Raw genomic sequence first — 14551 nt, 5'->3', positions numbered from 1 at the left:
ATGTATCATGATATTGCTATTCTTTCAGTTGGATATAACTATTGTGTTCACAGGTTTCAATAAAAGTCTACTTCATATTTCTACACACATATGTATGTGTGACAAAGATAACTTTGCTTGTTGTAAATAAGTCAACACATAGAGGTGTAAAAAAAAAAAAAAAAAAAAAAAAAGCAAGGATTCTCTTTCACCTCATTCAATATCACCACCCGTCAGGAATCTTGACATATGGTGCAAGTTGTCCACCTCATACATAGTGTACTTCTATTGCAGTGTTTTTTCCCTCAAAAGCAAGAAAATGCACTAAATTTCTTTTACTTAATACTGTAGATATTTCTTCTGATCCATACTTTAAGATCACTTGAAAAGTTCTGTAATATGGATGTGTCATAATTTTTGGACCATTCTCCTATTGCTGGACATTCATAGTATTTGCAGTTGCTTACTATTATAATATTAAAATGAACTTCCTTTCCATATATCTTTACATATTATTGACTATTTTGTTCCATAGGATATATTAATAGAAGTGGAATTTGCTAGATTAAAAAGAATACATAGGGGATCCCTGGGTGGCTCAGCAGTTTAGCGCCTGCTTTAGGCCCAGGGCGTGGTCCTGGAGTCCCGGGATCGAGTCCCACATTGGGCTCCCTGCATGGAGCCTGCTTCTCCGTCTGCCTGTCTCTCTCTCTCTCTCTCTGTGTCTCTCATGAATAAATAAATAAAATCTTTTTTTAAAAAAAGAATGCATAAAACTATTATTATTGAATAGGTACTACATGAGCAATGCAAGAAAAAATTCAGAGGAAAAACAAATATAAAAAGGATGTTTTTGGGACACCTGGGTGGTTCAGGGTTGAGCGTCTGCCTTTGGCTCAGGTCATGATCCTGGGGTCATATATTTTAATCTTAAAATATCTATTTTGTGGATTACAAAAACCACCAGATTTTCAAAGGATATGCAGACCATTTAGTCCACAAATTTTCAATTTCTACTACTCTTCTTGTACAAAATAAGACTTTGAGAATCAAAACAAAACCAGTAATAACTGGCTAACCAGTCTTATGACAAATGCTTAAAGAGGCTGCTTAGAAAACACAACAATATGTCCACCTTCACTCTTATCACAGTGTTATTTATGACAATGAATTATGATACTGTATTATCATTAAAATGTATGCTCCTTGAAGGCATGGATTTATTTTCTCTGATGTGTCCCCAGTGGCTAGAGTAGTATTAGGTATAGGATAGGGACTCAGTAAATACTAGTTGATTGCATATTATTCAAATTTAACCAAGAACTGGAAGACATAGACTTAAAAAAAAAAAGATTTTATTTATTTGTGAGTGACACAGAGAGAGAGGCAGAGACATAGGAAGAGGGAGAAGCAGGCTCCCCTAAGGGAGCCCGATGTGGGACTGATCCCAGGATTCCTCATGCCCTGGGCCAAAGGCAGGTGTTCAACCACTGAGCCACCCAGGCATCCTGGACTTAGACTTTTAAGTGATCTTATTTCAACATTTAAACAAGAGGTAAGATACATTCACTGTTTGTAGTATGCCCATAAAACAGCTAAAATCAAGTAACATATAGAAAGGTAGTCAGATGGAAATCATGCCCTACATTATCAAATGCATTGGATCACCCGTAGTCCTATTGTACCACCTGGTTTTAGCTTTCACAGGGATAGGTTAGCTACTCTAAACCCAGGAGCCAGGGATCCCTGGGTGGCGCAGCGGTTTAGCGCCTGCCTTTGGCCCAGGGCGCGATCCTGGAGACCCAGGATCGAATCCCACGTCGGGCTCCCGGTGCATGGAGCCTGCTTCTCCCTCTGCCTGTGTCTCTGCCTCTCTCTCTCTCTCTGTGTGCCTATCATGACATACTGTGTTATAGGTACATAATACAACTCAACTTACACAGACACAGAAAAAAAAAAAGGAACTGTTAGGAGACCCACAGGTACATATATTCAAGTGGTTCACCTTTAAAAAAGGTTTAATAAAGATTTTAATGAGATTTTTTAGGAAAAGTAAAGACAGATCTTTGATGCTTTGTTGATATTAAACGGGAAGCTGAAGTATTGACTGATTTTTTTAAGGTCCTTCCTAACATTTTGATTCCAGGAAATATAATTACTTTATAAATTCATTAATTTTCTGTCAGAAAGAAGCAAATAGGAGAAATGTATGCCCTCAAAACTATATAAAACTACTAAAAGGCAAAACAACTTTCAACTTCTAGCATTTTTTAACCCCAGTGGTGAATAATATAGCAAATCATTGAAAAACCCAATGAAACATATAGAAGGCAAATTAGGCCCTTGTCTTTCATAATTAATATTTCTAGAAGTAGAAAATTAAAGTTTCCAATTAAAAGCACTTACTAGGTTAACTATTACCTATGTAATTTTTTTTTTAAATTTTTATTTATTTATGATAGTCAGAGAGAGAGAGAGAGAGAGGCGGAGACATAGGCAGAGGGAGAAGCAGGCTCCATGTACCGGGAGCCCGATGTGGGATTCGATCCCGGGTCTCCAGGATCGCGCCCTGGGCCAAAGGCAAGCGCCAAATCGCTGCGCCACCCAGGGATCCCTACCTATGTAATTTTTAAGGAAAAGAGCTATTTTTAGCTATGATGTGAATCTGATTTGACAGAATATATGCTTTTATATTGAGCTTAAGGGCTAATAATCCTATAGAGATATAAGTAGTAGAAAAATAAAACTCAGTAAAATTCTGTTGGTATTTTGTAACTATGTTACTTAAGAAAAATTAAATATAGGGCACTTGGCTGGCTCAGCTGGTAGAGCATGTGACTTGATCTTGGGATCAAGTCTGAGCTCCATGTTGGGTGCAGAGATTAAATATTTAAAAAATATCTAGATGTTAACTGACTCACAAAATGTGCTTTCAAAAACTTCTGAAACAATTTCTTTTTGAAATTTATTTCCAAAAGTCAGAGACAAAACTTTAAAAGTGACACATTTATACTAAGGATACATGCTTGAGAAAAAGAAAAGAACAGGAATACAAAAATAGACATAGTAAAATTTTAATGAATACAATATTCTGATGTTCCGGATACAAGTAGAATACCACTAGGTAAGAACTGTATTTACCTTCGAAGTCTAGGATAGTATGGTTGGAGATAAACGAAGGTTTAGGACAGCCATTTTGCTATTCACAAGTTAATCAGTGCTGACCAGAAACTAAAGCAATTTATTTTGGGTTAAGAATTTCAATGAAATTATAGGATGAATCTTCTTTTTTAATGAATATGTTTTAAGGTGATCTGTACTCATATAAAGGCAGTCAGGGCAAGTCAAACCACAGAGAGCCCTCACAAAGACTAAGCACCAAATGACAAAATGTTTGTGGCTTTCATTTTGAGCCACTTTAAATTTTATTTTGTTTAAATGTGTTTTCCATTAACATTCACATACAAATTCCTTCAGGCAAAAGTTTTAACATAGAACTTTCTTCTTGGAGATCTTGCCAACTGTTACTTACAATAGTTTTTAAGCAATGAATACTTCAGAACAATCCCAAGCCGATACTTAATTGGTTACAATTGTAAGATGCAGAGCTTTTTTTAAAAAGTTTTCTGGTCCCCCAAAATTCAGTAGGGCCAAATGCATTAACTGGAAATAGCATTTGTTAAAAAAAAAAAAAAGTCTTAAAAGAAAATAATGAATAAAATAACTATTTAGGCTCTTGTACACAATCTTTCTAAATTTTCACCCTGTAAGAAATGATTACAATGTCCTTCAGGCCTGCTATATGCCCTACAGAATTAAACAAAACAAAACAAGAAATTTAACATTTCAACAAGCTAGTAACTATTTACTGTAAGCATATAGTGAAATTCTGGAAGACAGACTACCATACTTTAAGAAAACACTATTAACAGGTAAGCTTGTATTGAAGGCAGTTTATAAATGAAACATTACAAATCTTATGTTTATGCATACAACTTATAAAATAGAAAAAAAGCTATTTTTCCAATAGTATAGCATCACACTAACACTATATAGTTAAGATCGAAAGCTTCTGTACATGTCCACTACACCTCCACAGCAGCATACGCCTCAGACATTTTCCTTTGTTATCCAACATATGCCAACCATGGTTTCACGGATTTGTACCAGTTTAGGCAGGCTAAAATAATCACTCTGCCATATTTATTTAACTATGAGACAAAGTTAACCAATTTCAGGGAACAAAAGGTTTCATAATCAGTAAACATATTAAACTTCCACAAAGGTTGGAAAATGCTTCTAAGGACATGATATAATCCTAACAGGAGGATGAATTATGCCCCTAGATAGAGTGTATGTGGGAATAGTTAGGAGCCTGGAGAAATAAAGACATATGGGACCTAAATGATCATCAAATCAGTAATAGCTACTAGAAACTCAAATTTTAGTGCAACATCATCCAGTTTACCACTTGACTACTCAAAACTGTTCTGCTGTTAGTGTGAATTAATATTGAAATAGAGAGCAGTCTGAATCACATGGAATTTTGAAAAATTAGAATGATTGTGTATCTAACCTTAGTTTTGTACTCTGAAAATGTTATAAAGCTCAATTATTTTCCTGGCTTCTTAGATCTTCTACCATCTTAAGTAATTCAAATTAAACATGGTTGCCTGCAAATTCTTTACTAGGGGAAGTAAAAGCAAAGTACATTTTGGTTGTTTTGGTGCTGGTCTCATGTATGTGCTTTAGCATTGACAGCACTACTCCAGGCATTTATTGTGCTACTTTACATAACTAAACACGAGAAAAACTCATTCAGTCTGAAAATCTTTTTTTTTCGTGGCAGGCTTATTTAAAAATGAAAACAAAAACCCACATAAGTTCTAAAAATCAGATGGGCATTTTGACAACCTGAACTAGGAACTTTTAAGTCTGTCAAAGAAACTCAGACATGGAAAGCTGCTTCTGAAAAATATAACGTTTTTTCACTTTGGCTTTTTTTTTTTTTTTTTTTAATCTTAACGATTTGTGGTAAAATGACCTCAAAGAAAACTCCCAAGTCACATTGGGCATTCATGTCAGTGCTTTGTAATAGAAGTGTATTTTCTAAGCATTTTAAATTTTAATGTTTTCAAGGAATTTAAGTTCTTTTTTTTAAAGCTCTAGTCCAAGTCTTCAGCTATTTAGTTTTTTAAAAATATACTTTGGGTCTTCAATAGAGAGGACATAACTGGGCTAAGCTACTTTGATGACCTTATAGGATAGTGAGGTTCACTCATTTCCTGAGCATGGTTGACCCTTAACAGAACTGATTATTTCCTCACTCAGTTATGCAGGATACTGCCAGTCTCTACTACAAAAATCTTGCCAGTCTTTCTAGGCAATTGTTTACCATCCATGTTTAAAAACCTTGTACTACCAGAGGCAAAGCACATAAAATGAAAATAAGTAAGCTTGTTTCTAGTCTATTTATAAAGCCTTATAAATCATATGGGAAAATTAATGTATAGAAAGTAATTTCCTTATTATCTGATCTGTCCGCCAAAAAGTAATTACTGGGTTTCTGTAAAAACAGGAAACTCAATCATAAAATGTCTACCTGTTTAAATTAAAATGCCAATCTTGAAAAGTTTTAACATCAAGACACTAAAAAAAAAAAAAAAAAAGCAAATTCAAGAGGATGTTTGAAATGAAATTTCTGGTTCAAAAGTACTAAAATCATGTCACTGCAAAATTCCCCATGGCTTTTTGGCACGGACATTGAAATAAAGATTTTAGTCTTTCCGTCACTTGAAGCTGCTACTAAACACAATTAGCCTTTAGAAGAGTGGAAAAAAGACTGAGGAACTGAAGGATAAGGTAACTACATCATATGCACACATAGTTTGAAATAAAGTCATTTCTTCAAGGGATCTGAAGATACCAGAACAGTTTCCCACATCCCTTCTTTTTTGAAGAGAATTCTAATCAGAAATAATTCCTTTATGTTACTGTGAGTGGTGTTGCCTGGCAGCAGCTTCAATTTCCTAGGCTAGTGTTCAATCCAAGTAATTAAGTAATCTCACAAGGAATAATCATATATGGCAACAGGATAAAAGCAGGGCAGTTCTTCCATGCACAAACATTTCAGGAGAAAAACCATTAATTTTAAAGATAACCATCAGGTTTCAGGTATCCTAGCACACTCTAAACCCTAAGTTTTGCTTTACACCATTGGTGACTAAAATTAACAGTAAGTTTTGCAGTGAGGTTTTTTTTTTTTTTTTTTTTTGCCTGCAACTATATACACATTGCAAAACTATTCTGCATCACATGATTTTAAATGAAATAAATATAAAAATGAACCACACAATCAACACATAACTTTAATACTCCACATTTATCTTGATCACAATGGTGGTAACCTCCTTGTCAACAATCTTGTGAGTTGAGGAGTTGATTCTCATTTTCATAGCCATCAGGCAGATATGCTCTCCTCAGCTGGTCTGACTTAGGTATGGAGCCTCCATTCTTCACATGGCGAGACAGGAAAGCACGGACTGCTGGGTGATCAGCCTTCTCAAGTGGGATGTTGGCTTCCAGGCACATTTTCACAAAGTCCTGGATAACACTGACTTTCTCTGTTTGCGCAGTACTGTTGCACTGAAGGGATGCAGTTAGGGGCCTCTGCTTCTTTCTCACATTCTGCTCTTCAAACTCTGCCTTCCTCTTGGTATGAGTCTTTGACTTAAGGTGGTCACTAATGGCAGACTTGCGAACATGATTCAGAACCACATTGCAAGAAGTGCAGAAGAGTTTTCCTCCATCTTCGTGTAGCTCACCTCCAAACTCAGTGACTCGATCCAGGGGAGTCACATATAAAGCAGTCTTAGAACGGTTTCGAGCAGGTGGTGCTGTCACTACAAATCTTTCCATTCTGACACTGAATAAGGTTCTTTCAAGAGAAACAGAGATAAGTGTTAAAACAACAGTTTGTTTGGAGAGTAATTAACAATAAAAGGTATAAACATTTCAAGAGTAAAGACGTCGGAAAACTTAATTCAAATGAATAAACTGTCCATTAAGTCTTAACTTACCTGAAATACGTATAGGAAGGCAAAACCAGAGCAAGCTACTAGTAACATCTAGGTCCATTCCTTGAATTTGATGAAATTCAAGTAAGTTAAAACTATGAAAAAAGAACTGCAACTAATTCAGATGTCACTATGTTTTAGGAAAACTCAATCTGATATCAATATTTAGGGTATTAATTATATATATATATTTATATTTTATTTATTTATGATAGTCACACACACACAGAGAGAGAGAGAGAGAGAGAGAGAGAGAGAGAGAGGGGCAGAGACACAGGCAGAGGGAGAAGCAGGCTCCATGCACCGGGAGCCCAACGTGGGATTCGATCCCGGGTCTCCAGGATCGCGCCCTGGGCCAAAGGCAGGCGCCAAACCACTGCGCCACCCAGGGATCCCGGGTATTAATTATATTAGTCTCATCCAATTTAGATGTGTATTGAAGTTTAAAAGACTCTTTTTTACCTTCACAGTTCTGGGCAACTGATTTTAGGAACACAATTATAGGAAATTATGTTCAAAAATTGCTCAAACAGGTGGGCCAATAAATTGCCCTAATTCTATATGAAGATGGGTATAATGTCCAAAATTGTTCTGAGAAGAAAAAAAGCAAAAACTGAAAAAGAACACAGACCAACTGCAATTAACAGCAGCAACAATGACATAAAATGGTAAAGCCAAGATACAGAGCTCAAAGTAAATAATTTTTTAATGTACATATATGTCTACCGAGTTTTCTAAAGATGATCAAGATATGCAAAGTGCTTTTTCTAACCCCTGTTCCCTCTTTTTTTCCCTTAAAGATGAATGCATTTGTTAATTATTTATTTCACTTATATTATTTCATTTGGTAAGTTAGAACAAATCTAAGAAGGTAACATAGTGCCTAGTATATAAGTCTATAAATCCATTTGTTGACGGAATAAGTAAATGATTTTTTTTGTTATTTTTCCAAGTATTTAACTCAGAAGCAGCTTAATAATTTCTCAATTTACCCTAAAAACATTTTTATGATCTTTGCCAAAATTATGACGTTACATTACGGACACTGAAAACCTGAGATAAAGAACAAATGTTGTCAGTGACAACCATTCGTTCTCTAGAGCCATGCCTTTGGGCTAAGCTCTTACGTTAACCCAAATATAAGAAATTAAAATGAATTTGATAGAATTCAAGATGGAATTCTGTTCTCTATAAACACGTTAGACAAAAATTCTTAAGTGCATTCTGAATAACTATCCTTTAAAAGTGTAACCAGCAATAAGGGAGTATTCCCTTAATCTATATTAGATAATTTATTGTTGGGTTATAGGAATTCTCTCTCAAAAGAATGCTAAATTGCCAATGCGTTAGAAACCCATGGACATAAACTCAAGAGACAAGACATAACGTTTCAGAGAAATTCTGGAAAGTATGATAAAGTTTAGGTTTTAATACATTTAACTGTATCTTCTTCCAATTAACAAATTATTCAATGTTCGACTCTCACGTGCCAAATATTGTGTTAGGCTATAGGTTTTCAATGGCAGAGAAGACAGATATGATTCCTGCCCCCAAATCAGTTACCATTACATATGTTTGTACTTTAAGTCAGTGGTATGTATTTTTTACTCCTCTAACAAATCAGTCAAAATTATGATTAATTTTGTTCTAACCTAGTTATAAAAACATTAAATATCTGTGCTTAGGAACGCCTAAATCTTGTGATGTGACAGTCTTCTGTCTTTTAAAATTTGGATTTCCAACTTTAAAATAAACATGATCAGTATTCTCTGAAGCGTAAAATGCTCTATCATTTGTGCTAATGTGAAAGGCCTATATACATTCCACTGCCTGTAACTTTCAAAAATCTGTTTGTGTTACCGCAGAGGGAAATATCCACCCAGTAGAGGATGCTCGGCTTTACAGAGACCCGAATAACAAAAGTGTTTTCAACAGATTGTAAAGATATTTTAAACGAGGAAGTTAAGCGCAGGAATTAGCCAACAAAAGAGAAGCTGCAAATTTACTAGACCGAAATCAAACTCACAAGTTTTCAAGTTTAAATGTTTACCCGATCAGTTTCCCGTTTTTTTCGTCTTGATATTTAGCAGTGAAGGGTCTCCAGAGTACAACCAGAGACGCTTGAAATCCTGGCACTTTGGTTTGTTCAAATCCGGAGCCGCCTTCAAATCAGTTTTTCAACAAGTGGTGATGGGGAAATAGTTCCTGGGCTTGCACCCTATTTTCCCTGCGGTGCCGGGAAGTCATGCCTTTACTGTAAAACATGAAAAACAAATGGAAAGAAAATATGGGGGAGGGGAGGGAAAGAAGGGGAGATAAAAAGACGAACAAGAACGACGCGGCCACCACGGAGGTGTCCTTAAAACCGCTCTCTTCAGGTGGACTCCACACCACCCATCCGGATCCCAACGTTTACCTCAACGCGGTCCAAGCAGTCCTCTTAGTTGCCCGCCCCCCTTGGCACCTCCTCGCGCGACCCAGGCCCCAGGGTCGGGGGCGGGGGAGAAAGGCGGGGCGCGGGGCGTCCCCGGCGTCTGGACTCCCTCCCCCGCGCCGAGCTCAGCACCCTGGCGCCCACAACCCCGGGCCGCCAGCCGGATGAGGCCGGGACCGAGCCGCGGGCCCGCGAACTCGACAGCAGAGTTGGCGGCAGTCTCAGGAGAGGAGGCGGCAGGCGCCCGGCGGAGGCGTCTGCTGTCAGGCTTCCCGTCTCCTCCCTCTTCCTCCCGCCGACAACGGCGCCCCGGCCCCGCCCCCGGCTCCCGCTTCAGGACCGAAGGCCCCGGGCCCAAACCCCGCACCAACGGCCGGGCCCACCCTCGTTCTCCCTAGCTCCTCGGTACCGTAGGATCGGGGCCGCCGTCAGGGGAAGTGGATGAGACCCGGCCGGAAAGGAAAGGAGGAGGAAGAAAAAAGGAGCACGGGGGTAAGGGAGGCGGAAGACCCGTCGCCGCCGCCGCCGCCGCCGCCGCCCGATCTAGCCCCGCGGCGGCCGCCGTGTCCCCCGCCGCGCCCCGTCCTCTTGCACCGCCTACTGCAAAGCTCGTAGGCGGGCCCCAGCAACCGCCGAGCAGCGCTGACCAACGGACCGAGAGTCTCTCAAACAGACGGTTAATTTGGCCAATGGGAGTTGAAGGGCGGGCATGTGTGTGATTGGCGGCCAGACTTCTCCAATGAGAACTGGGGGCGTGGGTGGGCGGAGCCGGAAGTAGAGACCGCCGAGAGGCCTGTCCGGCTGGGGCGGAGGGAAGGGGGAGGGAACGAGAGGAGGAGGAGGTTAGCCGAGGCAGCTACAGCGGCGGCGGCGTAGGGGCTGGTACGCGCTGGGCGGCGAGAGCCTCATGGCGGAGGAAGAGAGCGATCAAGAGGCCGAACGCCTCGGAGAAGAGCTCGTGGCCATTGTGGAGTCCCCGCCAGGCCCTGTCGGGTTTAGAGCTGCGGGCGACGGCAGAGGTGGCGCTGGCGGCGGCAGCTGCGGGGTCGGCGGCTTTGGGATCAGCAGTCGGGATTACTGCCGACGCTTCTGTCAGGTGAGGCGCCCGTCGGCCGCCTGGACTTGTCACCCGGGTCCTGGGCCTCCCTGCGTCTCCTGGCCTTCTCGTTCTCGAATCAGGGCTGTGTCCGGTGTTCGCTCCCGGAGCCCAACCGGGAGAGAGAGTGAAGATCCCTTCTCCACCTATCCGGCTTGGGGTGGGGGGCAGGGAGCGGGGCTGGGATGACCCGCGGGTTTAGGGTTGCTAGAAAGTGAGAGTTTGTCAGGGGTGGAGAGGTGGCGAGAAGAAGGGTCAGCTGGCAGGAAAGCTGTGTACTGACATTCCTCCTCTGCTCCGAATAGACCCCTTTCCGCCCGAGGGTCCCGCCTTATTGGGTTTCCTACCCTGTTCCTTCTCACTTCGTTTGGAATCTCCGGCAGCATTTCCTGCCTTCCCTCCTCCGCCCCTTGCCCCCCGTATTCTCCCCTTTTTCGGAGATGGGTGGCATGCCATCTCTCTACCGCCCCCTCTCCTGTCATCGCCACCCCTCCCCCTCTGCTTAGGGTCTCCTGTCATCCCCTCTCGGGATCCCACTGGGCCCGTTCTCCAGGTGGCTTAGGAGCTGACCCACTGTTAGTTACTTTGTCGGGAGGTGGAGGTTATGGCAGTGTGATTGTCATTTTTCCTTCTCTTGCGCTGCTTTCCCGACACATGTACTCTCTTTTCTAATGAACTGCTGATAGAGAAAGTAGTTTTCCCTAAAGTGCTGCTCTGGTGACCTCACCACCCCCTTCCATGTTTTAAATTACAATGTATTTTACGCAGCCTGTAAACTGCAGCGTCCGAACGGTGACTGTAAATTATTTACTTGGTCGTCTGCCACTACGATTTATGTACTTTAGAATCTGAATATGATCAAATATTATAGCAACAAAGTGCTTGTCTAGGTGTAAAATTCTTGTAATTTACATTCACATCTACATGTATTTATAGTTTAAACATTTCGTTCTCATTCACAACACAACACTTTTGTTTTGCGAACTGTTTTGGATTTTTTTTCTCTTTTAACACGCCATTCCTTTTTTTTTTTTTTTCCATTCCTTTTTTTTTTTTTTATCATCATCTTGGATGTATACAGTTCAAATCATGGCTCCACCACTTCCTAGTTGTGTTACTTTGTAACCTAAGTAACCTACAAATTACTTAATCTCTTTGTGCCTTAGTTTCCTCTTCTGCCAAACGGAGAGTAATTAAGTTGGTGAATAAGTAAAAGATTTGAATCCTTCACATATTAATTAAAGTTAGCTATTCATTTCATTGTGGTAACAAGTAGGAGTAAAGTTAACAAAAAGTGGGCATTGTGTTTGCTGAAATTTGATTTTATGCTTTTGCAAGCATTGAAAGAAAAAGGATGGAGTTGACATTTTCAGGTGTTTTTAACACTTTAGCTTAAATAGTTTCTTGACTCCCTCCTCCCACCTCCATAGATAAGTTGGTTTGAAGGTGGAAATTGTCTTGGTATAAAGTGTGTCAGTTTTCTTTGGCATTTGTTGTCTGATTAGTGACTTTCTTGAATTTTTTTTTGTATTGTGATTCACTGGATTTAAGGATTATTCAGTGTCTTTACAGTACTTCTAACTATATGTTTTAGGGGATCCCTGGGTGGCGCAGCAGTTTAGCGCCTGCCTTTGGCCCAGGGCGCGATCCTGGAGACCCTGGATCGAGTCCCACGTCGGGCTCCCGGTGCATGGAGCCTGCTTCTCCCTCTGCCTGTGTCTCTGCCTCTCTCTCTCTCTCTCTCTCTCTGTGACTATCATAAATAAATAAAAATAAAAAAATAACTATATGTTTTACATGTAGAAATCACATTATGGGTAGACTTTGTATCTATGGCAATTTTAGACTTCTGAAAATTAGGTTACAGTTGATTTTTTTTTTAGTATATTCACAGGCGAGTCTTTTCATTTTTTCTGTTTTCCCTCCTATATCATTAATGAGCAACTTGGTTTTGATAACAGTTAGTTTTGTTAATTTATTTGATCCGATAACTGTTATTTGCTGTAGAAGTTGAAATTTTGAGGACCAGAACATTTTTATAGAACTTTTAACTACTCTTCTGTATCTTGAAATCAGTTTTAAGAACAAATGAATAAATTTAGTCCAAAATACAGCATCTGAACAGTGACAGTAAATTATTTTAAGAACAAATGAAGTTGATGGTTCTATAAAGCTTCACTACCTCCTAAATATCCAGGAAAATAAACTAAACAGGAAATACTTTTTTTTTTTAATTTTTATTTATTTATGATAGTCACAGAGAGAGAGAGAGAGAGAGAGGCAGAGACACAGGCAGAGGCAGAGGGAGAAGCAGGCTCCATGCACCGGGAGCCCGACATGGGATTCGATCCCGGGTCTCCAGGATCGCGCCCTGGGCCAAAGGCAGGCACTAAACCGCTGCGCCACCCAGGGATCCCTAAACAGGAAATACTTAATGAATTTTTATTTTGTATTACTAAGTTATGAGTTAAGTTATACTGGCATACTTTCATGTTACTTTTACCTGAAACCTCATTACATATTTTATAGTACTCTAGATTACCAGTAGTTATGTTCTTAGGGTTCCTGTCCTAGTTCCACCTTCCAGGTGAGCTTTGTGTAGTTCTTTTCTGTATTAAAAGTTTAAGATGGAATAAAGGATTATTTGTATTAATTTGAATTTTATCCATTGATTAGTATAATTCTAGTATAGTAGTTCTGTTTTATTTGCCAGTAAGGGAAGCAGTGGGTCATATAATCTAATTTCCAAAGATTGTTTCTTTTTAAGTATTTGGGCTCCTAATATTTACTAAGAATAATTTTAAGTTACTTATATTCATTAGTAAATTACTTAATCATAAGTAATCTATAAAATGGATAATATGTACTTCGGTGGGTGACAGTTAACTAAATATATGAATTAAACACAGAGCCTTGTCGTGTTGAGAAGAAAGGCTCCAATTCATCTTCCTTTTAGAAAGAAATATGAATCAAAATTTCTTGGCAGTTAGTTTTGTGGGTGAAGGGAGAAAGGAAGGAGCACTTCAGGAAAGGTCTTTTATCATTTACCACAAGGAAAAGTAAAACAGAAGACAATAGGTAATGTATGTTGATAAATTATACCTACACTCAATAGTTGGCGATGTATTTTTCTGTTTGAGAAGCAATACCAGTAATTATAAATTCTCAAATTAAGGGAATAGACCCTGAGGTTTCAGCTAATTTTCGAGATGATGGATTTGAGAGATTCAAAGTGTTGGTTTCCAGATAGTTATATGGTCTAATGTTGGACTGCTTCTGTCATATCCTCCCTTGGCTTTTATTAGTAGACTCTGAACAGATGCTTAAATAGAACTGGCCCTTAACTGATACTTCATTTGCGTTAGAGGGGGAAAAATCAGTTTTATTGAGGGCCTACTAACTCTTAAGGCCTTCATATTGGTCTTATTATGCAAGTTACATATTTGAAATCGAGGCCTGAACAAGTTAACTTGTCTTCAGTTCCCAGTTGGTGGGCAAGCTGAGATTTGAACCAGCTCTAAATTTCTACTGAAAGGTTGAAATTACAAATAAATCTTCAAATAATTAGGGGCACCTGGGTGGCTCAGTCACTTAAGAGTCTGCCTTCAGCTCAGGTCATGATCCCTGGGTCCTGGGATGGAGCACACATTGGGCTCCCTGCTCGTCAGAGAGCCTGCTTCTAAAAGTTCTCTTTCAAAAAATAAATAAATAAATAAATAAATAAATAAATAAATAAATAAATAAATAAAAGTTCTCTTTCACTATGCCACAGTATAAAAAATATTTCAAGAAATAGTTATTATTTCTCTGACTTTGGTACTGTGAACTACGTAAATACTTGAAGGCCGTAATAATTCAACCTACCTTGTTGCTAGGTATATTGAAATGTTTTCATCATAAATTGTATACTAGTGAGTTAAGGTACTTTCTTCTTAGTTTAGTGCCAGGAAGACTATAGTGAGGGAT

The 14551-nt window shown here is 39.3% G+C and overlaps 2 protein-coding genes across 6 annotated transcripts in view; one reads left to right on the top strand and one right to left on the bottom strand.

Moving 5' to 3' along the window:
• Nucleotides 1-3037: 3037 nt before the first annotated feature.
• Nucleotides 3038-10113, bottom strand: CGGBP1 (CGG triplet repeat binding protein 1). 4 transcript variants are annotated; one of them, XM_025449992.3, is made up of 3 exons: nt 9899-10113; nt 9106-9309; nt 3038-6916 (listed from the first exon to the last, which is right to left on the bottom strand). In XM_025449992.3, the coding sequence occupies exon 3, from the start codon at nt 6895-6897 to the stop codon at nt 6394-6396; it is 504 nt and encodes a 167-aa protein (XP_025305777.1). In that variant the 5' UTR covers nt 6898-6916; nt 9106-9309; nt 9899-10113; the 3' UTR covers nt 3038-6393. The 4 variants fall into 4 exon arrangements, with proteins under 4 accessions (XP_025305777.1, XP_048960702.1, XP_025305779.1 ...); XM_049104745.1 differs by having other exon boundaries at nt 9082-9309; nt 9472-10096; XM_025449994.3 differs by having other exon boundaries at nt 9082-9309; nt 9899-10096.
• A 169-nt stretch (nt 10114-10282) lies between these two features.
• Nucleotides 10283-14551, top strand: part of ZNF654 (zinc finger protein 654) — a 92965-nt gene continuing 88696 nt past the window's right edge. The window contains exon 1 of one of the 2 annotated variants that reach the window (XM_035709307.2): nt 10283-10585. In XM_035709307.2, coding sequence (XP_035565200.1) covers nt 10397-10585 — 189 coding nt within the window. In that variant the 5' untranslated portion in view covers nt 10283-10396. The remainder of the gene's footprint in view (nt 10586-14551) is intronic. The other variant, XM_025449991.3, reaches the window with a different exon arrangement.

Source organism: Canis lupus, chromosome 31 (genome assembly GCF_003254725.2).
Source record: "Canis lupus dingo isolate Sandy chromosome 31, ASM325472v2, whole genome shotgun sequence".
Lineage (NCBI taxonomy): Eukaryota > Metazoa > Chordata > Mammalia > Carnivora > Canidae > Canis > Canis lupus.
This window is presented reverse-complemented; position numbering and strand designations above follow the sequence as displayed.